Source organism: Phocoena sinus, chromosome 16 (assembly GCF_008692025.1).
Source record: "Phocoena sinus isolate mPhoSin1 chromosome 16, mPhoSin1.pri, whole genome shotgun sequence".
NCBI classification, from domain to species: domain Eukaryota; kingdom Metazoa; phylum Chordata; class Mammalia; order Artiodactyla; family Phocoenidae; genus Phocoena; species Phocoena sinus.
Genome location: NC_045778.1, coordinates 4,801,296 through 4,828,440, shown reverse-complemented (window position 1 = coordinate 4,828,440; position 27,145 = coordinate 4,801,296). Strand labels below are relative to the sequence as shown.

The window sequence follows — 27,145 nt, the reverse complement described above, 5'->3', positions numbered from 1 at the left end:
CTCCCTCAGCGTTCTCTCTCGTTTGGAACTCAATTTACCTTTAATCCAATAGCCAGTCTCTGGGACTCCTTTCAGCCTTGCCTGCCTCTTCAAGTTCGAACACTGATAATCACAAGTTGCATATTTTTATGAGAAAAAAAAAAACTCACTGACTTTGACAACAAAATGCAAAAAAAAAAAAGTGGCAAATGATAGAACTAATCTGGGAGACTAGTGAGGCTGGAGCAATAGGGTAAAAGGTAGTGATTGGGATTGGGGGGGGGAGTTGCAGTTTAATCAAATGGAATAGCGTATGGGCAGTTCCCTAAGATAATGCCCAATATAAGAGCATTCAATAAATGGTGAGTTATTTCATTGGGGCAGGAGGGAGGAAGTCCCCAGAGAAAAGCTGGCCTGTGCTTTCTTTCAGAATGTATCAATATTAGCAAGGAAATGTGTTGGGTCATCCTTATTGGGTGACACTTCTGTTAAGATAGTTTGTGAATTTATGCAAATTGCATTTCCTACCTAGAGCAGAGATACAACAGCATGTCTAGGCCTGATTGAAAAGATATTTCTAAAAAGGGTCATTTGAAGTGAGAGTATTTATGTTGTCTTTCTTTGGGAAACAGCCAGAATTATTCCACTGTGAGTTCCTGTCATCTTTTCCGAGTGTTTTCAGCGAAAAAGACCCCAATGATTTTCTTTTCTCATATAGTCATACTTGGGTAATTGGGGAAGTTTTTTATGCTTTAATAGGCATGTTAAAGCATAAAGTGCTGAGATTTAAGATCTTAGCAGCAGAACATTAGGAATGAGTTAAGCTTCAAAAAAACAGAGACCTCGAACTGTCTAAGGAGATGCAAGTTCATAGCTAATGGAAATGGATTTCTATTTAAAGTACTTCAATGTGTACATGTCAATCCCAAACTCACACACTGCTATACATAAAACAGATAACCTACAAGGACCTACTGTAGAGCACAGGGAACTCTGCACAGTACTCTGTAATAACCTAAATGGGAAAAGAATTTGAAAAAGAATAGATACATGTATATGTATAGCTGATTCACTTTGCTGTACACCTGAAACTATTACAACATTGTTAGTCAACTCTACTCCAATATAAAATAAAAATTAAAAGTACTTCAGTGCAGTGCTATGCCGCACGTGGCAATGTTAGTGGTGTTGTTTCCATTAACTCATCTTAAATGTGTTATTAATTTATACACAATGGCCTAATACGGTACAGAAAGTGCCTCCTGTAATGCTTCTCATTAATGATCAATATTTAAGCTTCCTTTTGTGCTTAGACATCAATTTTTGGATACCCACACATTTTCCTTTTTTTTTTTCATCTGACTTAGCCATAGAAGAGAAGGAAGAAATGTAAAGAGAAAATTTGAAGTTGAGTCTTTTAACGTGGAGCACACCTTCCCCCCACTTTTAGGAATGAAATAGGTCAGCCATGTCAATCTTCTTGGAGCCATCCATTCTTAAGAAGCACAGGTAACCCAGCAGCCTGCCTTGTTGAGACAACTTGAATGTCACTGGGCTTGTTGGGCAGTGTCATCTTTCATTCGTTGGGCGTTTGTACTGAAAAGGGCATTCAGGGACAGGTCATAGCCTTCCATCACTGTGTACATGGAGAAGAGGTCCCCGAGAGTGACAAATCCGGCAGCTCCGATTTGTCACCTTCTCACTTGTGACCCTGCCCCGTTGCTGTCAGCAGGAAGGTGTAGGTAGAGGAGACCTTTCCTCAGCTGCTTCCTGCTGCTGTCCTTCCAGGAAGGCTCCTGGCCTCAAGGAGGCATGGTAAGGTTGGGAGGTAGAAATGTCTATCACCAGGCAGAGAACCAGGAATTTCAACCTCTGGATTTAGGGGCCAGTGACTCACGGTGTGCCCTAAGCAGCCCACTTAGCCTCTCTGAGTCTGGTTTCCTCCTCTGAAAAATAAGAGGTCCCGGATTTAGTTAAGTTTCAGTTGCTTAGAGGAGGGGCCCTAGAATTTCCTGATTGTGAGCAAATACATCCTCAAAATAAGATATCCACCTGCCCTAACATGTATTTATTAAACTCCGCACTTGACAAAGATGAAGTCACTTAATCCTCAAAATGACAGTGTCGGGAGGATCTATTATCAGCCCCGTGAAAGGTGCCAGCTGGGATTGAAACCCAGGCAGTGTGCCCTCAGACCCATGCTCTGTGCTGTGTTGACATCTGACACATCCCCAGCACATCCTTTTTCTGGTGGGCTTCCTGGAGGATCATTAAATTACTGAGTTGTGGAGGAATCATTGGTATGTAAAGAACTAGCATTTGGGAGATCTGGCTTCAGTGATTAAGAACAGCACAGTCTATTTGATGAGCTACATATTGAACATCTTTTACAAAGCTTGTATCTTATTCTTCACAATGTTCATAAACAAACAAAAAACGAGGCCAAGAGAGACATAGGAAACGAGCAAAGATACCTGGGGCCTTGGCTGCCATTAGAGCGTGAGAGCACATGTGTCTGATTACTGGTTTTGCTTATGTGTAAATACAAGTCGCTGTGCTAAGCAAAAAATAATGGTAATATATTCATTTACTCATAATGCAGCAAAGTTTAACTTGTTAGTGCTTTAAACTCTCAGACGAGGCTTTCCCTGGGGCTGCCTATCTGACTGTAGTTGCAATGCCTGGACCGACTTATCAGCTTTTCCAGGAGGTGGCTTAAAAGCCTCCCAGGATATAGTCATACCCTGAAAACCCAACAGGAGTAACTTTCCAAAACCCGTGATTCATTTTCAGAGCAACTAGGGGGTCATAAATCACATAAGATCATCTTGCTTATGCTTGGCAATTTTCACCAAGGCGTGAGTCACAGGACTAATTCTTAATAAGCAGACTAAGAATTCTTAGCAGTGTTGTGACCAGAATATTTCAAATCCAGAGGCATTTGCCTGATAGAGTTTGGTTAGGGCATAAAGGAGCAAGTTAATACAAAAGAGTCCACCCCCACTTCTCAGGACTTCTGCTTTCCATGGAATCTAGAGTCACGTGTTTGAACGTCTTCTGTTTTGTAATTAGCTTGCTGCTCCTCTGGTTGAGTTAATGGTGGGAATGAATGGAAATGATATTGGCCTTTAAAGGAAATCGTATCTTTTAAGAGAAGTGAGTCAAGAGTTTGAGTCCAGGGCTTCCCTGGTGGCACAGTGGTTGAGAGTCTGCCTGCCGATGCAGGGGACGCGGGTTCGTGCCCCGGTCCGGGAAGATCCCACATGCCTCGGAACGGCTGGGCCCGTGAGCCGTGGGCGCTGAGCCAGCATGTCCGGAGCCTGTGCTTCACAGCGGGAGAGGCCACAACAGGGAGAGGCCCGCGTACCGCAAAAAAAAAAAAAAAAAAGAGTTTGAGTCTGTGTTAGGCCTGTCTGCCCAAGTCACCTATGGACTGGTGGGAAGTAAGGTGGTAGGGAGTGATTTTTCTAAATTTTTATTTTATATTGGAGTAGAGTTGATTAACAATGCTGTGTTAGTTTCAGGTGTACAGCAAAGTGATTCATTTATACAGATACATGTATCTATTCTTTTTCAGATTCTTTTCCCATTTAGGTTATTACAGAATATTGGGCAGAGTTCCCTGTGCTCTACAGTAGGTCTTTGTTGGTTACCTATTTCATATATAGTGGTGTGTATATGTCAGTCCCAAACTCCCAATTTATCCCTCCCCCCGCAACTTTCCCCTTTGATAACCATAAGTTTGTTTTCTAAGTCTGTGAGCCTGTTTCTGTTTTGTAAATAAGTTCATTTGTATCATTTTTTAAAATTCTACATATAAGAGATATTATATGATATTTGTTTCCCTGTCTGACCTACTTCACGTAGTATGAACATCTCTAGGTCCATCCATGTTGCTGCAAATGACATTATTTCACTCTTTTTTATGGCTGAGTAATATGTTTTACATATATATATATATATATATATATATATATATATATATATATACACACACACACACACACACCACACCTTTATCCAGTCATCTGTCCATGGACATTTAGGTTGCTTCCATGTCTTGGCTGTTGTAAACAGTGCTGCTATGAACATTGGGGTACCTGTATCCTTTCAAACCACGGTTTGGGAGAGGACTAATCTTTATGTGAACCTAAGAGATACAGCCTCAAGCTGACATAAGAGAGTAAACTGCTCTTCTCTCAACTGTCAGCATCCCAAAAGCACTGACAGCTGTGGAGTCCCATCCAGATCCAGGGTTCAAGAAGCTTAAACCAACCGCAGGACTAAAACTGAAGTGGCCTTTTTGAAAGAACTCAGAAGCCAGTTGAAATCAGGTCTCTGGTGGGTGTCAGTGAGATAGAGGGAAGAAAGTGAAAAGGTACTAGGAAAAAACCACTTGTTTTTCTTTCCCAGAATTCACATTCCTTCACAGTTCTTCTGGTCCGCTCACATCGTCTTCCTCCATTTCACCCCCTCTTTTTTTTTTTAATACTCCCTCATCCTCCCTACTGTCTCTATTTCTTTCCTCTCCCTCTCGCTCTCTCCTCTTTCTCTTTTTCTCTGTCCCCCTTCCCTTCCCTTCTCTCTGCCTCCGATTCTTCCCTGCTAGGTTTGGGACTAGGGTCCCCAGTGGACACATCTAGACCCCAGGCTTCTATACACAACCAGATGCTAGCCACTTCTTAAGAACTCCAAGTTTGCTGTGCCTTTGAGAGAACATTTATCCTTGGTTCATCTTCTGTAGCCAGTCCAAGGATGTTTAAAGTTATTCTCCAAACCCAGGATATTGATGAGAATGCAGTGAGACAAGAATAGTGAGAGGAAGACTTGGAGAGGATTCTAATCAACCTCATTTTTCCCTCATGACACTTCCGTGAAACAGTTCAGGATAACCTCACCTTTTGTTCCAAAATTACAAGATTGACCTTTCACTGAAAGGCTAAGTTACCTTGGTTCCTTGAACCGTTCCTCAATGGTCCCGTTTTCCAGCCTTTGTCTTTTTTCATTGTGGTCTTCTGATGTTCTGTATAACACCTACTGAGCCTAATTAAGAAGTCTATCTTTTTCTCTTTTCACATCATGGCTCTGGTGAATGTATTTCACTGTCTCGTATGCTAACCCGTCTAGGAACAAACACATCGTGCCATTTGAAGTTTCCGTTATTATGAAATATTACTCAGCCATAAAAAAGAAGGAAATAATGCCATTTGCAGCAACATGGATGGACCTAGAGATTATCATACTAAGTGAAGTAAGTCAGACAGAGAAGGACAAATATTATATGGTATCACTTATATGTGGAATCTAAAAAAAAAAATGATACAAATGAACTTATTTTCAAAACAGAAACAGACTCACAGACATAGAAAACAAACTTGTGTTTACTAAAGGAGAGGTGGAGGGATAACAGATAGGAGATTGGGATTAACATATACACACTACTATATATAAAATAGATAACTAATAAGGACCTAATGTATAGCACAGGGAACTCTACTCAATATTTTATAATAACCTATATAGGAAAAGAATCTGAAAAAGAGTGGATATATGTATATGTATAACTGAATCACTTTAAACTGTACACCTGAAACTAACACAACTTTGTAAAACAACTATGTTTCAATTAAAAAAAAAAATGAAGTCTCCATTATGGATGAAGAGTGAACGTCAAGTTCCGAAAGCTTGTTGGTAGGATACTTCCTGACTGCGTCTAGCAGTGACAGCTGTAGAATTTCACATCTGGGGTCCATCAGTCACTTCTCTCCACAAAGCAGGGGTCTACGGCCGGGGACCCTCTCCATCCTCCTTGGCACATTCATAGTCTGGATCTCCAGCGCAAACCACTGAGCATGTTTCCCCTCATGTTCATCCTTAGTCCACATAAGGTCTCTTCTCTCCATGCACTACTTCTCTCCAGAACTCAGCTTTCTCCTGTGCAGGCTTGTCTAGCAAATGCAATGGCTCGCATATCCTATCTTGGCTTCTAAAGCGCTTTGTAACTTGCAATGTTACAAAGCGGTGTGGGGCGATTTTCTTCAGCAAGAGTGGCTGAAGAGGAAGACTGAAATCCATACACAAAAACTTGAATGATGTCCATCGCGATGGGGTTTTGTGTGAATCTCCTTCTGAAAGACCCAGGATGAAGAAGGAAGGACCAAGCTGTGAGTGTTCCTCTAAGAAACGCCATACTTATGGGCTGAAATCATTAACCTGGTGAAATTAACCACACAACCTTACTTCTGATCATCTTGTTGCTGTTTGAAAATATCCTTAAACAGCTGCCTTGCTTATGGGACGAAGGACGGTACGAGTAAGAGGACAAGAAGTAGTCTCATTGCCCCTTCCTAACTTTAATGCAGGCACTTTGACTGTGACCCAGCTGTCACTGTGGTTGTCATCACTGATGAATCTCTGTCTCTTCTTTTGCTTTCAGCTCAGGGACCTGCTTCACAAGCTACAGTTCGTCATGACCTACATGGCTCCCTGGCAGATGGCTTGGGGTTCCTCATTTCACGTGTTTGCTCAGCTCTTTGCAATTCCTCGTATCCTTTCTGCTTCTGTTTTCACCTCCGAGCTGAGATTCACATTTTACCGATGCAAGCTTTTCATTGAACTCTGGCAGTAAAAGGGTTTTAAAGTCTTTAAGATTACATCTTAGTGGGGACCTGGGGAGGCACTGTGGATTCCCTTTAGGTACTTAGCCTTAAAAGAAATTTCTTAATTCGGAACTCTTCCTGTTTCTTCATGCGTATTCAGGCATGGCTTGATTTCTTTTGATTTTTCCGTTTCCAATGACCAGATCTCCGTTAAGATATCATGTCTTTTAAATGGAAAGTCACCGCTTAAATGATTTGGTTGACTTGTGCAAAATAGTGCAAACTGATTTGCTGTTATCGAACTTTGTGGATAGGATTGGTATATTATTATCGATCATATAACATTATATTATAATATAGTTTGGTTATATTATACTTGAGGAATGTTAAAAAACCCAGAATTGGGCACAAACAGAATTACCCAAATATTTTTGAAGACCAAAAAAAAAAAATTTATGGTTTTGTTATCATTAGCCAAGGAGCCTAATTTTATCATTTGTAGTTTTGTTTGGTTTCTTTGTCTATTTTTAAGTGTTTCCATAATGATAATTAGTTTTAATTTACTTCAAAACAACTTGACATGCTCTTTCTAAAGATCACTTTGACACAGATAGCTAAATTGTGTGTGCGTGTGTATCTGCGTGATGTGTTTGGAGAGAGGGAGAAAGAGAAAAATCAAGAATACTTTTGAAGAGAGAGAGATTAAACAGAAATATGCTTTTTTTTTTCTTTTTTAATTTTTGGTCGCATTGGGTCTTCGTTGCTGCGCGCGGGCTTTCTCTAGTTGTGGCGAGCGGGAGCTACTCTTCGTTGCGGTGTGCGGGCTTCTCATCGCGGTGGCTTCTCTTGTTGTGGAGCACGGGCTCTAGGCACGCGGGCTTCAGTAGTTGTGGCACGTGGGCTCAGTAGCTGTGGCTCGCAGGCTCTAGAGCACAGGCTCAGTAGTTGTGGCGCACGGGCTTAGTTGCTCCGCGGCATGTGGGATCTTCCCGGACCAGGGCTTGAACCTGTGTGCCCTGCATTGGCAGGCGGATTCTTAACCACTGCGCCACCAGGGAGATCCCCCCAGTGAATTTATACTTTCTGAATTTGTATATCCCGAGATGTGGTTCACGGACTCCTTAGATCAGAATCCCTGGAGGAGCTTGTTTAAAAAAGTAGATTCCTGGGGTCAGCACATATATTGAAAAAAAATCACATTTCGCGGGGAGGACCCTGGAATCTCCATCTTCACAAACCTTTCTGGGATTCTCATCCACTGATGTGTGTGAAGTGCAGTTCTCCGCTGGCATCCACTGGGGGTGCTGTGAGCCGGTTTTAATGGCTAAACAGAGCTTTCTTTCCTGAAGGTTGCATAAGGCTCCTGAAGACAGTTCTTAAGGAACCCCTGGGTCTCAACTTTGGGTACAGGGATAGAAACAGACATGGGATATTCATTGTGATAATACATTCTAGATTTTTAAAAAATGCTGTCCTTCCAACTTATTTTTTTTTAATTATTAAGCATACCCAGAGCTGTCCTCACAATGCACATTGTTCCGTGTCCCTATTCTTAGACCTGCACTGATATTTGTAAAGTGTTTCACGGTTATTTGGAGGGACAGGCTCAGGAAAAATGATCACAAAAGCGTGAGCTTGCGTATCACCCCTTTCCTATAACGTTTTCTAGAATGCCAGTCATTTTAGGTTTTCTAAACGGAATCCCTTAAAACAGAGCGAGATGAAAGAGTGAGGGGATTTTTATTTATTTCTGGTGTGTGTCTCGGGTATCCTGTCTAGAATTTAAAGTCTGTTTATTAGATGAAAATGATGAGATGGGTGTAAATTTGCAGTTGAGGAGTTGCACTAAGAACTTAAGACTTGAAGTGGTGATTCCCAATTTTATTCTAACTTTGGTCTCACATAGATCTGTAGCATTTCTCGTGGCCCCTTATGCCTTGTTGGATGAGTCCGGTAATACTAATTGCTCCTGTAGTTCCGTAGCCAAATTAAAACTGTTCTGGAAGCTGTAACTTTCAATTACCTGACCTTTATGTGTGTCGAGGGGTCACACACAAGCACATGGCATCTGGCGCTTAATATCTCCTCTAAGGATAAAGGCAGCACTGGGGTCCATCTCAGACCGAACACAGCGGGCGTTAATCTAAGCACTTTCGCGATGAATGGACTGGTTCTCGTGAGAAATTGAACACATCTGAGATGCAGATTTTATTGGGCATTTAGTTTTAGAATACAGTCGATCCCAGTGCTTTGTGCCTAAAACTGTTCCCGTCAGTGAAACCCACCTCCTGCCTCTGCTAAGTTACAGACCCTTCGAGGTGGCCGTGGAGCCTGACCACTACAGTTGTGTGATGGCTTCCAGGGTTTCCAGCGCCCCTACCCCATCACCCAGAGACACTTCCCCATCCTGGATCAGTTGTGAAGGTAGCTATTTGCTATGTGGAGCCCGACATCATACCGTGCAGAATGTAATGAGCTCGTTTATGAAACCAGATATAGGGGCTTCCCTGGTGGCGCAGTGGTTGAGAGTCCACCTGCCGATGCAGGGGACACGGGTTCGTGCCTCGGTCCGGGAGGATCCCGCATGCCGCGGAGCGGCTGGGTCCGTGAGCCATGGCCGCTGAGCCTGCGCTCCACAGCCGGAGAGGCCACAACACTGAAAGGCCTGTGTACCACAAAAAAAAAAAAAGAAACCAGATATATATGCCGTCAAGACAAGGCCATCAGGTTCCTAAATGCCAGCCCTGGATCTTGACTAATTTTGAAATGTTAATGAGTTTATCACTATTAAGAAGCTGTGGGTTCCATCCTGGCTTTGAGAAGGGGCTAATTTGCTCCATTTTGGAATTGAATTAATTTTCAGACCAGCGGGGCCCTGATTATTAAATTGCTTTTTCCAGTCCTAGCATGTTTTCTCCCTCGGTAGCCTCTGTCAGTTTCTGAGCTTGTAACCTCCAGGGAAAGATAGGCATGCTCACCCTTTTAATACGTGTAGAGACCATGCAGCACCATTGTTTTCTAATAATTAGACAGACTTAGCTGTATTAGCTCTGTTAAATGTGTGTATTGGAAAGGCCGCTCTCTATTTGGTATATCCTTTCGAGCTTCCAGTTATTTTTTTTAAGTATTAACGTTGATATTTTCATTTTAAATGTTCTCAGATAAACCTGAAGCTTTTTAAGGAGTCTCCATCTAGCCCTTTGGCCCACCTCTTGGCTCTCAAAAAATAAAGAAGCCTGCATATTTCTCGGGACTGCCTTAGCCATTACAGTCACGATCTTGCGTATTTCCCCGAGAGCGCTATATTCCTTTTCTGATCTCCCCTAAATAAACTAACCTTTGAGGCCATCTATTCACTTCTGCCCTACCTCTGACCTGTTAAGCTTCATTTCCTTTCCTCCCAAATTTGAACTTTATTTACAGGCTAGCAGTATTTTCCTCGTTTCTTAATTTCTGGATAACTGTTTCTGGCATTTAAAAAACGGATAACATAATCTTTGGGGAAACGTTTAGAACCCAAAAGAACGGCAGTGCTGGCCCACGCAGCCTCCTACCCAGCCCCAGTTCCACTTAACTTTGTCCTGGATCTTCTGCAAACCCCACAGTGCCCCCTGTCACCTTCCCCTCACCCAAACACCCTCCTCAGGAATCTCCCCTGTGACCCCCGCTCTGCTTCTCAGGTGTTTCAGTACCTTCCTTCGATGGCATCTCCCATGAAGTTCTTTTTTTCTTTCCTGTGACAAGGAGAATCGTTACATTGGTATGTTCTGTGGCAGAGGTATTTAGATCTTTCCGGCTTCCCGATGAAGAAGAAACTGTTGGGTCATGAGAGATGTCACAGTAGCTCCTTATTCTGGAGTTCTGCATTTGAACCCAGGTCAAAATAAAAGGAATCGGATTGAAATTGTAGCACAATCGAGATCTTTTTGATACCCAGACAGTTCAACACTATTAATGGAGGATGTGTTATTTCACTTCTGAAGATGTTTGGAAATAAATAGCAAATGAAAAAAAAAAAATGACACAGCTACCCCTGAAGGAAAACTCTGGGCTTAAATCTATGCAAATGCACTGGGAAGTGCCTGTAGACAAGCAAGCCTCACTCCCTTCTTTGTGTTTACATGTAAGTGGGGCTGTGAGGGTCCCTATCACATAAGTAAGCCCTGCCACTGATAATATGGGAAAGCCCTTCCATGCTCTGGTAGGTAATGAAACACAGAATCTTTCTATCTATGACAGACATTTAGGCATTTCTTACTTTCTGCCAGAACCTTTTAAACATGGGCTAAAAAATAAGACCTCCATTTGTGCAGCCACGTCCCCTTCCAGGTGGGAAAATCAGCCTTGTAGGAGATCAGGTCAGACCTGCAGTAGAACCCTCCCAGCCCTCACCCTGAAGGACAAGGAACCATATGCATATGTAAAACCTGGGCTGTCTGGCCCCCCCGCACTGACCTCTGCCACCTCTGGCTTTAACAAATCAAAGGCCCCGTGATTGACAGCCGGGAGAAGTTCTCCAATGATGGAGTGAGCCTGGGGAGGGACCAGCCCTTCTGGCACCTCCCCCAGATTTCCAGAGATCAATTCGTTGGGCTTAAGCCCAAAGTGAGAGCCATACTAATTTTAATATTGAACAATTACATTTCTGATCAGAGTATGTAAAACTGAGGCATGCCAAAAAGTGGGAAACCCATACAGAGTGCTAGGGAGGTGAATTAGCCTACAGCATGCTGTGACTTGTGTACACATTTCTAGCTTATAAACCAGACATGAGTTGAATTGAGCCATTGGTGTTCAGTGTATAATTTTTAAAAATACATATTTTTGAATAGTGGGAAAAGATTCTTTGAGGAATAGAGATGCTATCTTCCCAAACAATGCTATTTATTTACTTTCATAGTGTAATTTAATTTTAATTATTTATAAAGCTGCTTGATACTTTAGTAAATGTACCACAGTGTGTTTGGTTCAGCTAACGATATCTCAGTAAAAAGAAACTGTTCTTTTCAAACCTTAGATATTAAATCTTTGCCACGAGTCATGCTGAGACTGCTGGGATTTTTATGAGAATCATTTGGTTTTCAGTGAAATGAGACCTAGCAGGATATTATTGAAAGTTTTATATTTCCAAATATGTACATAGAGAGATCACGGGTAGGCCCTTCTTTCTTTCCTTGGTGAGAAAATGGCTTTCATATAAACTAGTCAAAATCGCAAATACTATGTGGAAGAATAATGATGAACACTTCTTTTTTTCCCTTAACCCCAAATCCTCAGATTCTGCCATGCTTTTCTTTCAGGCGTTTGCCACGTCGACCTTTTCTGCTCCACTGAGCCCGTTTCTCGGGAGTGTCATTTTTATCACATCGTATGTCAGGCCAGTGAAATTCTGGGAGAAAAACTACAAGTAAGATCCTAAAATCGTTGCTGACTCGCTTTCCTAGGATTCATGTTCAGGGTGCTCCTTGACCTTTGTCTATGAAAAGTCCAGGCTTCATGCTTTGCCCTCCTGTGGGGCAGCCCTAGCAAGCTCCCTTCACCCACCCAGTTATCCACTCAGCACGGGGGCTTCCAGGCTCTGGACCAAGCCTGACCGATGGCAAATTTGCAGTCAGGTACTAGTCTAGGTTTCACCAGTTGTGAAGGAAAGTGAGATATCACCACCCACTCTCAGTAGCTGCCCTCAGAGAGGTTGTCTCAGGAGCCGTGGTCCTGTCATTGGATGAGATTACCCCTGGGGGGCAGGGCTCCCTTCTGGGGACCTTCGAAATATACATGTCATGTACAAGTGTACATGCATCGCAGCTCAACATAGGAGAGCATACCATTTTTTCTGAGCATCATTAAACTTGTAGAAGATGATTTGTGCACTTTGTCTTGACTGTTTAGGCCAGTCAGTCATGAATTTCCTCAAGCAAACAGTGATGGAGCGAGGGCAGTGATGTTTTCAGGAGTGGTGGGAAGGGAGGAGTGATGGGTAACTGAGTAACTTTCAAGAGTTGTTAATGATTTGTCGGGGGAGGGCCTGAGAACAGCCAGAGGAGGAGGTGGGGCGGGCCAGCCTGTCTCCAGCTGGGGTCGTCTTCCATTGCAGATCTCATCTGCCCTAATTTACTAGCCATACCTGGGCTATTGTGTCCAAGCCGTAATCCATCTTCTGTAACGTGTCTACCTTTTCTGCTGCTCTGCCACTTTACAATGCGCCCTTCACGTCTCACAGAGGCCAACGTTAAGTTAGGAGATCTGTGTGGTTAGATGGTTTATGTGCACGGAAGATGCACGTCCTTCTGGGGCAGGTGGTAGGGCGTCGTGATGAAAACACAGCCTGGGCCGCCAGCCTGCCTGGGCTCACACCTCGCCTCCACCCTCGATACTGGTGACCTCAAGGCCTCTCTCCTCTTCTGTAAAATGGGGGCAAAGGAATAAGGCCTACTTCACAGCCTTGTGGGGAGAATACGAGTTAATAGCCCTAAAGCACCTAGAACAAAGTAAGCATCATGCCGGCCTGCGCTGGTGGGATTCTTCTCTGACTGCCCTGCACGGAAACCCTGTCACCACCTGACCCACGCTAACAGGTATCCCATCCCCAGGACCTCACATTTACGGGTCCTGGGGAAATCCAACCAAACCGGAGCACCCCAAGGTAAGCCAGTGCTGGGAGACCACCAGGAGGTGGGAAAGGCCCCTTGTGTGTCCCACAGATTCCTCATCTTTTAAGAGAGGTGGGCTTTTTGCTGTACGAGTGAAGCCGTCTTGAAATATGCACGTAAACAAGAGTCCTCTTTGGCATTTGTCTAAAGAGATGCCGTGCGTATTTACAGAGTCAGAAGGAAAAGAAAACCACCAGCGCTGGCTTGTCTTTATGCTTTTTAAGGAGAAAACAATTTGGGGGAACCTTTGTGGAGCTCTTAAAAATCGCACTTCTGGAAAGTGCAAACGCTTGTGAATAAGAAGTGTGGCAATCTTGCGTACTTTTAACTATGCAAGAAAGTGCAAGATATTTTAAACGTGATATGTAACACAAAAGATTTCTTTTTGTCTCCTATTCTCAGATAAGTTAGGAACCAGTTTTTTTTGGCGGGCGGGGCGGGGGGGGGGGGGGAGGAAGTTGATAAGCAAAACACATCCCCTTTGAGCTGGGAGGGGGTGTTAAGCTTCCCCAGTACAAAGGGGAATGGAGAAATCTTTGTGAGATGCTTTTACTGAGGGGAGACATCCTAACGCCTGTGCAACGCAAGTTTGGTATTTTCTTATTTAGCCTCCTCCCTGCCAGGATTCAGCTACCTGCTCGGCACCGTACACCGAGGTCTGAATTGTCGGTTTACGTGGGTTACTTATAAGTCTGGGCTACTGGAGTGTTTCCTTATTCAGTCTCACAAAGAATTGATGATGTTGTGATCCATTCTTTCCCCCAGTGTAGCACTCCGTTGCATGTTGGGGCTTTGGTCAGCTGTGCTAGGATGAGAAGGGGACAGCAGAGTCTGTGGCAACGCATAAGGACATCCTGCCTTTCCTAGGTCTCTCTGAAGGAGCCAAGGTGGGGAAAATGTTCAGTCCCACTGAGGGGTGGGGAGAGATGCTGATGCCGAACGCAGCCAGCTGAAAGTCTCTTGTCAACTTGTGTTTAAGCCTCAGAATACAGAGCCCTGTGATCATCTGCTTAAACGATCAGTGATGGGGCTTCCCTGGCGGCACAGTGGTTGAGAGCCCGCCTGCCGATGTAGGGGACACGGGTTCGTGCCCCGGTCCGGGAAGATCCCACGTGCCGCGGAGCAGCTGGGACCATAAGCCATGGCCGCTGAGCCTGCGCGTCTGGAGCCTGTGCTCCACAACGGGAGAGGCCACAACAGTGAGAGGCCCGCGTACCACACACACACACACAAAAATCAGTGATGGAATTCAGGACAGTAAGAGTGGTGGTTACCAGGAAAAGAAATGGCAGGAAATCTCATCTGGATCCCTGCAAGCCCTCTGGAAAGCCCATTCTCTGTATCTGAAACTGTTGGTTTTTATTTCAAACACTAATGACTTTTCCTCTTCTTATTTGTGAGTGTCTCTGTACCTGCTCCTACCATTTCTTTTCAGTCCGATACAGAGAAGCAGTTGTTAGGGTAATTGATTGTTTACTCGCCGTCCCGCCACTGACTGAGAGATATTCTCCCCTCTCACGACAGTGACCACCCATCTGCCAGTGGGTACCATGGTCGCCAGCCCCACCCTGGGGGTGTGATGAGGGGGCACTTGCTGTCCCCTCTCCTGGCCGCCTCTTCCTTTCCACCCCTGCTCCTTCACTTTCCAGTCCTTTGATTTTTCTTCCAAACCTCCTAAAGCTGCCTTTGGTTTTTGCAAGTCTCCAGCGAGCCCTGTACCGTAACGGAACCGTTTTCATACTCTATGGAACTGATAAGTAAATCACCAGCTACCTGGTGACTCTGGCCCGTCTGTTTTCCCCAGCCTGGGCTGTCTTGAAATCCGCAGACTTTTTGTTCTCCAATGCTACTCCTCACTGGCGGCTGGTGACAAACGTATCCTCTGTCCACCTAACTAACCTGCTCTCTGGTTGATTCCCCAGACACAGCACCAGGTCCCACTGTCTCAGAAGCCCGCGGTGGGACACTGCTGCCTGGGCGACAAGGAGACGTACCTCAGAGCCCAGCACTGATGTAAATGCTCTGTATCCACCTTGTCCAATATGGGAGCCCTCCCAGCACTTGGAACAGGGCTAGTGTGGCTGAGGTTTTAATTCTATTGAATTTTAATTCACTTACATTTAAGTAGCCGCATGTGACTCGAGGCTATCATATAGGACAGCACAAATATAGACCCACCTCACCTGAGTCCTAATCTCCCACAGTACTATTTCATACATTGCATATTGTGGATTTTTCATTCCCAGCCCGCCCTCGGCTGTGCCCTTCTCACCGTGTGCCCTTCCCTCCCCCAATCCCTCCACTTCCACCCACACACACACAGACTCACAAAGAGGGGTATCATATTCCACCTCCTGATGGATGAATGGAAGGTTCAGGAAGGACTTGTTGGATGAGAGGTACTGTAGTGGTCACCTTTGGAAAATAAATTTGCTCTGTGACCATCAGTAAATTGTACCAAGGATTGGTGTGGACTGACTCTGCCTCCAAGCCTGGACTTGTTTTTATTCATCTTTGTGTCCCTACGGGGTCACGCACACAGAAAATATTCTGTAACTATTTCTTAAATGAATTAAATCCAACAATATTATGTAAAAGGGAAAGGAAATCGTAATCTGGATTTCATTCCCTACCATCAGGCTGTGCACTATTAAACTGTTCTTAACTAAGAAGGTCTTTAAAATTGGTCTTGATGCGTTCTGCCTGGCGTGTCCATTTAATTTATAGGCAGCAATAGCAAATGCATTGTAATAATAGTGCCTGGTGTTTATAAATCCCCTTATGTCAGAGTATTTTTTTAACATCTTTATTGGAGTATAATTGCTTTACATGGCTGTGTTAGCTTCTGCTGTATAACAAACTGAATCAGCTATACGTATACCTCTATCCCCATATCCCCTCCCTCTTGCATCTCCCTCCCACCCTCCCTATCCCACCCCTCTAGGTGGTCACAAAGCACCGAGCTGATCTCCCTGTGCTATGCGGCTGCTTCCCACTAGCTATCTGTTTTACATTTGGTAGTGTATATATGTCCATGCCACTCTCTCAACTTCGTCCCGGTTTACCCTTCCTGTCCGCCGTGTCCTCAGGTCCATTCTCTGTGTCTGCGTCTTTATTCCTGTCCTGCCCCTATGTGCTTCACAACCATTTTAGACTCCATATACATGTGTTAGCATACGGTATTTGTTTTTCTCTTTCTGACTTACTTCACTCTGTATGACAGACTCTAGATCCACCCACCTCACTACAAATAACTCAATTTCGTTTCTTTTTATGGCTGAGTAACATTCCATTGTATATATGTGCCACATCTTCTTTATCCATTCATCTGTCGATGGACACTTAGGTTACTTCCATGTCCTGGCTATTGTAAATAGTGCTGCAATGAACATTGTGGTACATGACTTTTTGAATTATGGTTTTCTCAGGGTATATGCCCAGTAGTGGGATTGCTGGGTCGTACGGTAGTTCTATATTTAGTTTTTAAAGGAAACTCCATACTGTTCTCCATAGTGACTGTATCAGTTTACATTCCCACCAACAGTGCAAGAGGGTTCCCTTTTCTCCACACCTTCTCCAGCATTTATTGTTTGTAGATTTTTTGATGATGGCCATTCTGACGGGTGTGAGGTGATACCTCATTGTAGTTTTGATTTGCATTTCTGTAATGATTAGTGATGTTGAGCATTCTTTCATGTGTTTGTTGGCAATCTGTATATCTTCTTTGGAGAAATGTCTATTTAGGTCTTCTGCCCATTTTTGGATTGGGTTGTTTGTTTTTTCTGATATTGAGCTGCATGAGCTGCTTGTATATTTGGAGATTAATCCTTTGTCAGTTGCTTCGTTTGCAAATATTTTCTCCCATTCTGAGGGTTGTCTTTTTGTCCTGTTTATGGTTTTCCTTTGCTGTGCAAAAGCTTTTAGGTTTCAATAGGTCCTCATTTGTTTATTTTTGTTTTTATTTCCATTTCTCTAGGAGGTGGGTCAAAAAAGATCTTGCTGTGATTTATGTCATGGAGTGTTCTGCCTATCTCTTCCTCTAAGAGATTTATAGTGTCTGGCCTTACATTTAGGTCTTTAATCCATTTTGAGGTTATTTTTGTGTACGGTGTTAGGGAGTGTTCTAATTTCATTCTTTTACATGTAGCTGTCCAGGTTTCCCAGCACCACTATTGAAGAGGCTGTCTTTTCTCCACTGTATAGTCTTGCTTCCTTTATCAGAGATAAGGTGACCATATGTGCATGGGTTTAGCTCTGGGCTTTCTATCCTGTTCCACTGATCTATATTTCTGGTTTTGTGCCAGTACCATACAGTCTTGATTACTGTAGCTTTGTAGTATAGTCTGAAGTCTGGGAGCCTGATTCCCCCAGCTCCGTTTCTCTTTCTCAAGATTGTTTTGGCTGTTGGGGTCTTTTGTGTTTCCATACAAATTGTGAAATTTTTTGTTCTAGTTCTGTGAAAAATGCCATTGGTAGTTTGATAGGGATTGCATTGAATCTGTAGACTGCTTTGGGTAGTATAGTCATTTTCACAATGTTGATTCTTCCAATCCAAGAATATGGTATATCTCTCCATCTGTTTGTATCATCTTTAATTTCTTTCATCAGTGTCTTATAGTTTTCTGCATGCAGGTCTTTTGTCTCCTTAGGTAGGTTTATTCCTAGGTGTTTTATTCTTTTTGTTGCAATGGTAAATGGGAGTGTTTCCTTAATTTCTCTTTCAGATTTTTCATCATAAGTGTATAGGAATGCCAGAGATCTCTGTGCATTAATTTTGTATCCTGGTACTTTACCAAATTCATTGATTAGCTCTAGTAGTTTTCTGGTAGCATCTTTAGGATTCTGTATGTATAGTATCACATCATCTGCAAACAGTGACAGCTTTACTTCTTCTTTTCTGATTTGGATTCCTTTTATTTCTTTTTCTTCTCTGATTGCTGTGGCTAAAACTTCTAAAACTATGTTGAATAATAGTGGTGAGAGTGGGCAACCTTTTCTTTTTCTTGATCTTAGTGGAAATTGTTTGTTTTTCACCATTGAGAACGATGTTGGCTGTGGGTTTGTCATACTTGACCTTTATTATGTTGAGGTAAGTTAGCTACATTCTGAGGATTTTTATCATAAATTGGTGTTGAATTTTGTCGAAAGCTTTTTCTGCATCTATTGAGATGATCATATGGTCTTTCTCCTTCAATTTATTAGTATTGTGTATCACATTGATTGATTTGCATTTATTGAAGAATCCTAGCATCCCTCAGATAAACCCTGCTTGATCATGGTGTATGATTCTTTAATGTGCTGTTGGATTCTGTTTGCTAGTGAGGATTTTTGCATCTGTGTTCATCAGTGATATTGGCCTGTAGTTTTCTTTCTTTGTGACATCCTTGTCTGGTTTTGGTATCAGGGTGATGGTGGCCTCGTAGAATGAGTTTGGGAGTGTTCCTCCCTCTGCTATATTTTGGAAGAGATTGAGAAGGATAGGTGTTAGCTCTTCCCTAAATGTTTGATAGAACTCGCCTGTGAAGCCACCTGGTCCTGGGCTTTTGTTTGTTGGAAGATTTTTAATCACAGTTTCAATTTCAGTGCTTGTGATTGGTCTGTTTCTATTTTCTATTTCTTCCTGGTTCAGTCTCAGAAGGTTGTGCTTTTCTAAGAATTGTCTATTTCCTCCAGGTTTTCCATTTTATTGGCATATAGTTGCTTGTAGTAATGTCTCATGATCCTCTGTATTTCTGAAGTGTCAGTTATTACTTCTCCTTTTTCATTTCTAATTCTATTGATTTGAGTCTTCTCCCTTTTTTTCTTGATAAGTCCGGCTAATGGTTTATCAATTTTGTTTGTCTTCTCAAAGGACCAGCTTTTAGTTTTATTGATCTTTGCTATCGTTTCCTTCATTTCTTTTTCATTTATTTCTGATCTGATCTTTATGATTTCTTTCCTCCTGCTAACTTTGGGGTTTTTTTGATCTTCTTTCTCTAATTGCTTTAGGTGTAAGGTTAGGTTGTTTATGTTAGATGTTAATTGTTACTTGAGGTAGGATTGTATTGCTATAAACTTCCGTCTTAGAACTGCTTTTGCTGCCTCCCATAGGTTTTGGGTTGCCGTGTTTTCATTGTCATTTGTCTCTAGGTATTTTTTGATTTCCTATTTGATTTCTTCAGTAAGCTCTTGGTTATTTAGTAGTGTATTGTTTAGCCTCCATTGTGTTTGTATTTTTTAAAGATTTTTTTCCTGTAATTGATATCTAGTCTCATAGCGCTGTGGTTGGAAAAGATACTTGATACAATTTCAATTTTCTTAAATTTACCAAGGCTTCATTTGTGATCCAAGATATGATCTATCCTGGAGAATGTTCCATGAGCAATTGAGAAGAAAGTGTAATTTGCTGTCTTTGGATTACAAATGGAATTCCATTTGTAATAGATGGAATGTCCTATAAATATCAGTTAAGTCCATCTTGTTTAATGTATCATTTAAAGCTTGTGTTTCCTTATTTATTTTCATTTTGGATGATCTTTCCATTGGTGAAAGTGGGGTGTTAAAGTCCCTTACTATGATTGTGTTACTGTCGATTTCCCCTTTTATGGCTGTTATCATTTGCTTTATGTATTGAGGTGCTCTTATGTTGGGTGCATAAATATTTGCAATTGTTATATCTTCTTCTTGGATTGATCCCTTGATCATTATGTAGTGTCCTTCTTTGTCTCTTGTAATAGCCTTTATTTTAAAGTCTATTTTGTCTGGTATGAGAATTGCTACTCCAGCTTTCTTTTGATTTCCATTTGTGTGGAATATCTTTTTCCATCCCCTCACTTTCAGTCTGTATGTGTCCCTAGGTCTGAAGTGGGTCTTGTAGACAACATATATATGGGTCTTGTTTTTGTATCCATTCAGCCAGTCTCTGTCTTTTGGTTGGAGCATTTAATCCATTTACATTTAAGGTAGTTATCGATATGTATGTTTCTATTACTATTTTCTTAATTGTTTTGGGTTTGTTATTGTAGGTCTTTTCCTTCTTGTGTTTCCTGCCTAGAGAAGTTCCTTTAGCATTTGTTGTAAAGCTGGTTTGGTGGTGCTGAATTCTCTTAGCTTTTGTTTGTTTATAAAGGTTTTAATTTCTCCATCGAATCTGAATGAGATCCTTCCTGGGTAGAGTAATCTTGGTTGTAGGTTTTTCCCTTTCATCACTTTACATATGTCCTGCCACACCCTTCTGACTTGCAGAGTTTCTGCTGAAAGATCAGCTGTTAACCTTATCGGGATTCCCTTGTATGTTAATTGTTGCTTTTCCGTTGCTGGTTTTAATATTTTTTCTTTGTATTTAATTTTTGATAGTTTGATTAATATGTGTCTTGGCATGTTTCTCCTTGGATTTATCCTGTATGGGAATCTCTGTGCTTCCTGGGTTTGATTGACTATTTCCTTTCCCATGTTAGGGAAGTTTTCAACTATAATCTCTTCAAATATTTTCTCAGTCCCTTTCTTTTTCTCTTCTTCTGGGACCCCTATAATTCGAATGTTGGTGAGTTTAATGTTGTCCCAGAGGTCTCTGAGATTGTCCTCAATTCTTTTCATTCTTTTTTCTTTATTTTGCTCTGCGGTAGTTATTTCCACTATTTTATCTTCCAGGTCACTTATCCGTTCTTCTGCCTCATTATTCTGCTATTGATTGCTTCTAAAGAATTTTTAATTTCATTTATTGTGTTGTTCATCATTGATTGTTTGCTCTTTAGTTCTTCTAGGTCCTTGTCAAACATTTCTTGTATTTTCTGCATTCTGTTTCCAAGATTTTGGATCATCTTTACTATCATTACTCTGAACTCTTTTTCAGGTAGACTGCCTATTTCCTCTTTTTTTAAAGTATTAGTTTCTTTTTTTTTTTTTTAATAAATTTATTTATTTATTTAGTTTTGGCTGCATTGGGTCTTCGTTGCTGCGCGCAGGCTTTCTCTAGTTGCAGCGAGTGGGGTCTACTCTTAGTTGCAGTGCACGGGCTTCTCATTGCAGTGGCTTCTCTTGTTGTGGAGCACGGGCTCTAGGCACATGGGCTTCAGTAGTTGTGGCTTGTGGGCTCAGCAGTTGTGGCTCATGGGCTTCAGTAGTTGCAGCGCACGGGCTCTAAAGCACAGGCTCAGTAGTTATGGCGCACGGGCTTAGTTGCTCTGTGGCATGTGGGATCTTCCCAGACCAGGGCTCAAACCCGTGTCCCCTGCATTGGCAGGCAGATTCTTAACCACTGTGCCACCAGGGAAGCCCCACCTATTTTCTCTTCATTTGTTTGTTCCTGTGGGTTTTTACCTTGCTCCTTCATCTGCCGTGTGTTTCTCAGTCTTCTCATTTTCCTTAACTTACTGTGTTTGTGGTCTCCTTTTTGCAGGCTGCAGGTTCGTAGTTCCCATTGTTTTTGGTGTCTGTTCCCAGTGGGTAAGGTTGGTTCAATGGTTTGTGTAGGCTACCTGATGGAGGGGACTTGTGCTTGTGTTCTGGTGGATGAGGCTGGATCTTGTCTTTCTGGTGGGCAGGACCACGTCCGGTGGTGTGTTTTGGGGTGTCTGTGACCTTATTATGATTTTAGGCAGCCTCTGTGCTAATGGGTGGGGTTGTATTCCTATCTTGCTAGTTGTTTGGCATAGGGTATCAAAGCACTGTAGCTTTCTGGTCATTGAGTGGACCTGGGTCTTGGCATTGAGATGGAGATCTCTGGGAGAGCTTTTGCCGTTTGATATTACATGGGGCCAGGATGTCTCTGGTGGACCAATGTCCTGAACTCGGCTCTCCCACCTCAGAGGCTTGGGCCTGATACCAGGCCAGAGCACCAAGACCGTGTCAGCCTCATGGCTCAGAGGAAAAGGGAGAAAAAAAAAAGAAAGAAAGGAAAAAAAGTGAATAAAATAAAGTTATTAAAGTAAAAAATATTAAAAATTTAAAAGTAATAAATAAAAACAGAAAGAGAGAGCAACCAAACCAAAAAACAAACCCACCAATGGTAACAAGTTCTAAAAACTATACTTAAAACCCCTAAAAAAACAAAAAACAGACAATCAGAACCCTAGGAATAATGGCAAAAGCAAAGCTATAGAGACAAAATCACACAAAGAAGCATACACATACACACTCACAAAAAGAGGAAAAGGAAAAAAATATACATATATGTTAAAAGAAAAGGAAGAGAGCAACCAAATCAGTTAACAAATCTACCAGTGGTAATAAGCTCTAAATACTAAACTAAGCTAAACATAAAACCAGAAACAAATTAGATGCAGAACGCAAACCCCAAGTCTACAGTTGCTCCCAAAGTCCACCTCCTCAATTTGGGATGATTCGTTGTCTATTCAGGTGTTCCACAGATGCAGGTACATCAGGTTGATTGTGGAGCTTTAATCTGCTGCTCCTGAGGCTGCTGGGAGAGATTTCCCTTTCTCTTCTTTGTTCGCACAGCTCCCGGGGCTCAGCTTTGGATTTGGCCCCGCCTCTGCATGTAGGTCGCGGGAGGGCGTCTGTTCTTCGCTCAGACAGGATGGGGTTAAAGGAGCAGCTGCTTCGGGGGCTCTGGCTCACTCAGGCCGGGGTGGGGGGGGGGGGCGGCGGGGAGGGAGGGGTACGGATGCGGGGCGGGCCTGCGGCGGCAGAGGCCGGCGTGACGTTGCAGCAGCCTGAGGCGTGCCGTGTGTTCTCCCGGGGAAGTTGTCCCTGGATCACGTGGGGACAGTTTCCTGCCTTTTGGGAGGTCTGAGGTCTTCTGCCAGCGTTCAGTAGGTGTTCTGTAGGAGCTGTTCCACATGTAGATGTAGTTTTGATGTATTTGTGGGGAGGAAGGTGATCTTCACGTCTTATTCCTCCACCAGCTTGAGGCGCCGCCTTTAGAAAGGAGGCTTTAGAAGCACATTTTGATATGGTGATTCATCCTCCTTCTCTTTATATATAAACAATTGCTAAATAACCAAACTTTGTTATTAACGTGAAACAGATGTTTAGGCTGGAAAGTATATATTTGACTCATGGCCCTGGTTATCTTAGCCAATGTCTCACTCCTAAAGGAGTCAACTGTCTTCAGCCCTAAAGAAGGAAAAATCCCATTAACGATGATTTTGCTTTCATACATCAAAAGTCTTCTATAAAATGTTAAATACCATAGCTATGAGGAGACACACATAACAGCTACCTGAAGGGCAAATAGAGCTTCATGGTTGTTACATTTCTATTATATTCTCTGGATTGGTTTTAAGATGTTAGATTGTTCTGGGCATTATCCTTGTCAACACGTATACAGTAAGCATGTATGTGAGGCCACTGTGCTGGGCTTTAAGATAGGAATCATTCTATGTGATTGGTCTGCAAAAAAATCGACTCTGCATTTCCATGCCCTTGGTCTCAGCCTAGTCAGCAAGAAGATAATCAGTGTCACTTCATCCTCAGCTCTCCCTGCGGCAATGATGTTCCATCAGAAAGCACCAGCTTTGCGGTCATTCAGACCTTGAATAAAATCCCAGCCCGTATGCTTGGTTAGGTGTTTGACTTTAGGAAGTTATTCAGCCTGTGAGCCTCAGTTGACTCATGTGTAAAATGGGATGACTGTCTCTATGTGCCTCCCAGAAGTCATGAACACCAAATTAACCCTGTACCCATTTTGTTTTCCTTCCCTATATTTCTGTGTGCTCTCATTTCAACTTTTAATTCAGTTAAGTCTAGACATATTTTATGTATCCTTGCAACCTACCTGAAATCATTTCTGAAATGGCAGAACACAATCAACCCATGAAAGAATACATGTGTAGACCACGGAGCATCACATCCACAACCAGCGTGCTGTGAGATGCCCCATAAATACTAGTCTTCACCATCAGGTGCTGTGTTTATTTTGAGGCCTTAGCCAGTCCCAGAGCCCAGGTTCTGTTCTTTGAGCATCACAGCTGCCTTAGTGGAAAAAACAAGATCTTCAAAGTGCCACTCTTTTGTGGTTTATCAAACAGCAAAAGAGATGATCAGAATACTTCAGCCAGTCTCAGTGAGCTCTCATGGGTCTTACTGTGCTACTTCCCAGCCCCTTCCTGGGTTTGTAATATAGAAGAGAGACTAGCATGGACCCTTGGAATTACAGAATCCCCTCTGGACCGTCCACAGAAGGGAGGCCTCCTCCTACTCGGGGTGGAGCAGGACTTGTGTCTCACTGGGCAGCCCGTGTGATATTTGTCAGTCACGGCTGGGGCTCTAGTTGCTCTGAATCTGCTCCTTGTGGCATGACCCGGATACCCCAGTCACCTGGATACACCTGCTGATCCTGGAGCAACCCGCATCCTTGGGCCTCCTGTACATTCCATCCTTTACCAGTTTGAAGGCAGCTCTCCTTCCCTTCTCAGGTCTCTGCTTCAGGCTTAACAGTCCTATCTGTGTTTTGTGTGAAATGGTCTAGACCTTGAGCATCTCAGCCATCCTCATCCAGTTGTTTCCTGCGTTGACCCTGGCTGTGCCCTCCTTAGACTGCTCCAGGTGTCACCTACTCAGCTCATGGTAGGGGGACCTGTTACTTCCTCTGAATCCTATGTTCTGCTCTCATTTATGCCTCTTAAAATTGCAACCCTCACAATTATTTTACTCAGGTATTGCCAAGCCAAGTCTTCATCATCCCACTCTCATGCGTGTGTGTTTTACTGAAAAGCCAAAATTTACATTTCCTCTATCAATTCTCAACTTCTTGGCTTTAACTCAACATTCCAGTCCTTAGAGGTCGATGTCACCGCTGTCCTTCATCATCTCTCCAGCCCCCTCACTTGTGCTATGTGCACATGGGCTTGCCTGTCACCATCTGGGTCTTCGTTCATGATTTGTTAATGATGATGAGCTGTATAGAGCCATAGATGCCTGACTTGGTTAAGGCAGTCAGAAAAAGGAATTCTCAACTTCACGCTTTCTTTTCTACCTTTTTCAGAATGGGGAGGATTTTGCTGGATATTCTCTTCCCAGTGAGCTGTCTTAAGCATAGTTTGTAGATCTTTGTGCAAAGCATTGAGCATCTCAAAAGGCATTCTTTTTTAAGTATAAAGCAGGAAGCTTATATGGCTTATGTGTTAATAGTAAAATGCAGCGCCGTAATTCAGATTTGCAGTTATGCTGGGAGGGATTTATATATTTCAACTCGCAATTAAGCTACCCCCCAATTTATCTGGATATGTTTTCAAAGCACCTGGACAAATTTACCGCGGAGAGAAAGTCATGAAGCTCCCTATCAGATGTCTTAGGGCTGTTAGAGCTCTCGGATGCACACGTAGGAGTGTGTTGGGCCCTGGATATGTTACTATTAAATGTAATAAAGGCAGTAGGAATGATGCAGCATAACAGGAGTGACCGCCGTCTTTTTGTATTTAGTGAACACCTGCTTACCTGCTCATACATACTCATTCCCATCCTGACACCCACTTTGGAAGCAGAATTTCATTTTTCTCATTTCGCAGATCAGAAAAAGGAGACTCAGGGAAGTTCAGTAACTTGCCCAAAGTCACAGAATAAGGCAGTGGCCGATCCAAGATATTAACCAGGTCTGGCCTTATTTCAAGCCCTCTCCATTGTGTCCTGAAGCCTCTCAAAATATCTCCCACAGCAAAAAATAAATAAATAAGTAAAGCCAAAAACCCATAAAACAAAAAAACCAGTGACTGTCAGTTAAAGCATTTGCTCTTGACTCAAGAGCCCGTCTGGAAGGGAAGGTGGCTGCAGGCCGGGGCCCGGGGTCCCTGTGTACCTCACTCCAGAAAGGCCTTCTCTGGGTCCCTAGAGGAGATCTGTGCAGCCTCTCTCTGTGGGGGGCAGCGCCAGGTGTGGCAGAGGTGGCCATGCGCCCTGTCACCTCCTCAGAAGCAGACGTTGGTCCCAAACCTCTCCTCCGCCCTCAGGCAGGTCCAAAGTGACCCAAGTCAAAACCAACACGACGCTCCCAAGGCCACTCTCCAGTTCGTCTGCTGAGCTGTCTCACTGATGACTAGACCACAGGAGTCTTGCAGCTCAGGGGCTTGGAGCCCCTCCGCAGGCTCGGCAGAAGGTGGTGAGGGGCCACCTGGCCAGGTGTGGACCGTCGCCGGCGAGTTTGTCTTTTGCTGATTCTGCGGGGACCTTGCGATGCTCCCGCATTCCTGAGCGTGGTGCCGAGGTGCTTCTCCCCGAGGTCCCGGTCGGTCGGGAGCTGCAGCCCCGCCTGCTTCTCTGCAGCCCCGGACCCTGAGCAGGGAGGCAGAGGGGCGGCCCCTTGGGTGTGGCCTGCTGCCTCCGGTATTTCCAGAGCGGGAACTGGGGGCCTCTCCCACTGGGAGACCCAGGAGCACCAATGACGTGAGGCACCAGGGTGCCCAGGTTCCAGACCTTGCCGGGCTGTTAAGTAACTTGATAGGCCTGTGAAATGGATCAGGAAACGCCCTCACTTCTCCTGGGGGCTGATGGTAGGTCTTAGGGAATCCTGCCCCCGGAAGGGACTCCGAGGCTGATGCATATATAAATCTGGGAGTTCTGAGCAATTTAAAAATGCCTGGGAGTCACTTTGAGGTTCCATATGTGTGTCTATTGATCCACGAGGCGTGTTTCGGGATTGACACGGTTTAGGACACGTGTGAGGAGGCAGTGCATTCCGGGACTTACAAGCACAGGCAGGGTGGGAAATCGGACCAAGTCTCGAACTTTCCAAAAGTGATAGAGGTGAAGAGAAGCCAGCAAGAAACATTCTTAGTTATGTAGCACGAAGTGGAGATCCCAGGCAGACTGAAGAGCCACAGAAGCTCAGAGTTTAGTGTCAGTAAATCTCAGCCAGGTGGCTGGGGACACGTGGGCTGAGTCTGTGATGTACAGCCGACAGCCTGCCTCACGTTTCATTCCACTCTAGTAAAACTGAGCCCTGTGTAAACATTTTCCTGGACTTCAGGCCACAGGTAAGCA

General features: G+C 43.5%; 1 protein-coding gene across 1 annotated transcript in view; it reads left to right on the top strand.

Annotated features, from left to right (window-relative positions):
- Positions 1-27,145, top strand: part of PCNX2 (pecanex 2) — a 279,402-nt gene that overhangs the window by 180,461 nt on the left and 71,796 nt on the right. Inside the window, exons 22-23 of the mRNA XM_032608446.1 lie at positions 6,416-6,524; positions 11,856-11,985. Of these exons, the coding sequence (XP_032464337.1) occupies positions 6,416-6,524; positions 11,856-11,985 (239 nt within the window). The remainder of the gene's footprint in view (positions 1-6,415; positions 6,525-11,855; positions 11,986-27,145) is intronic.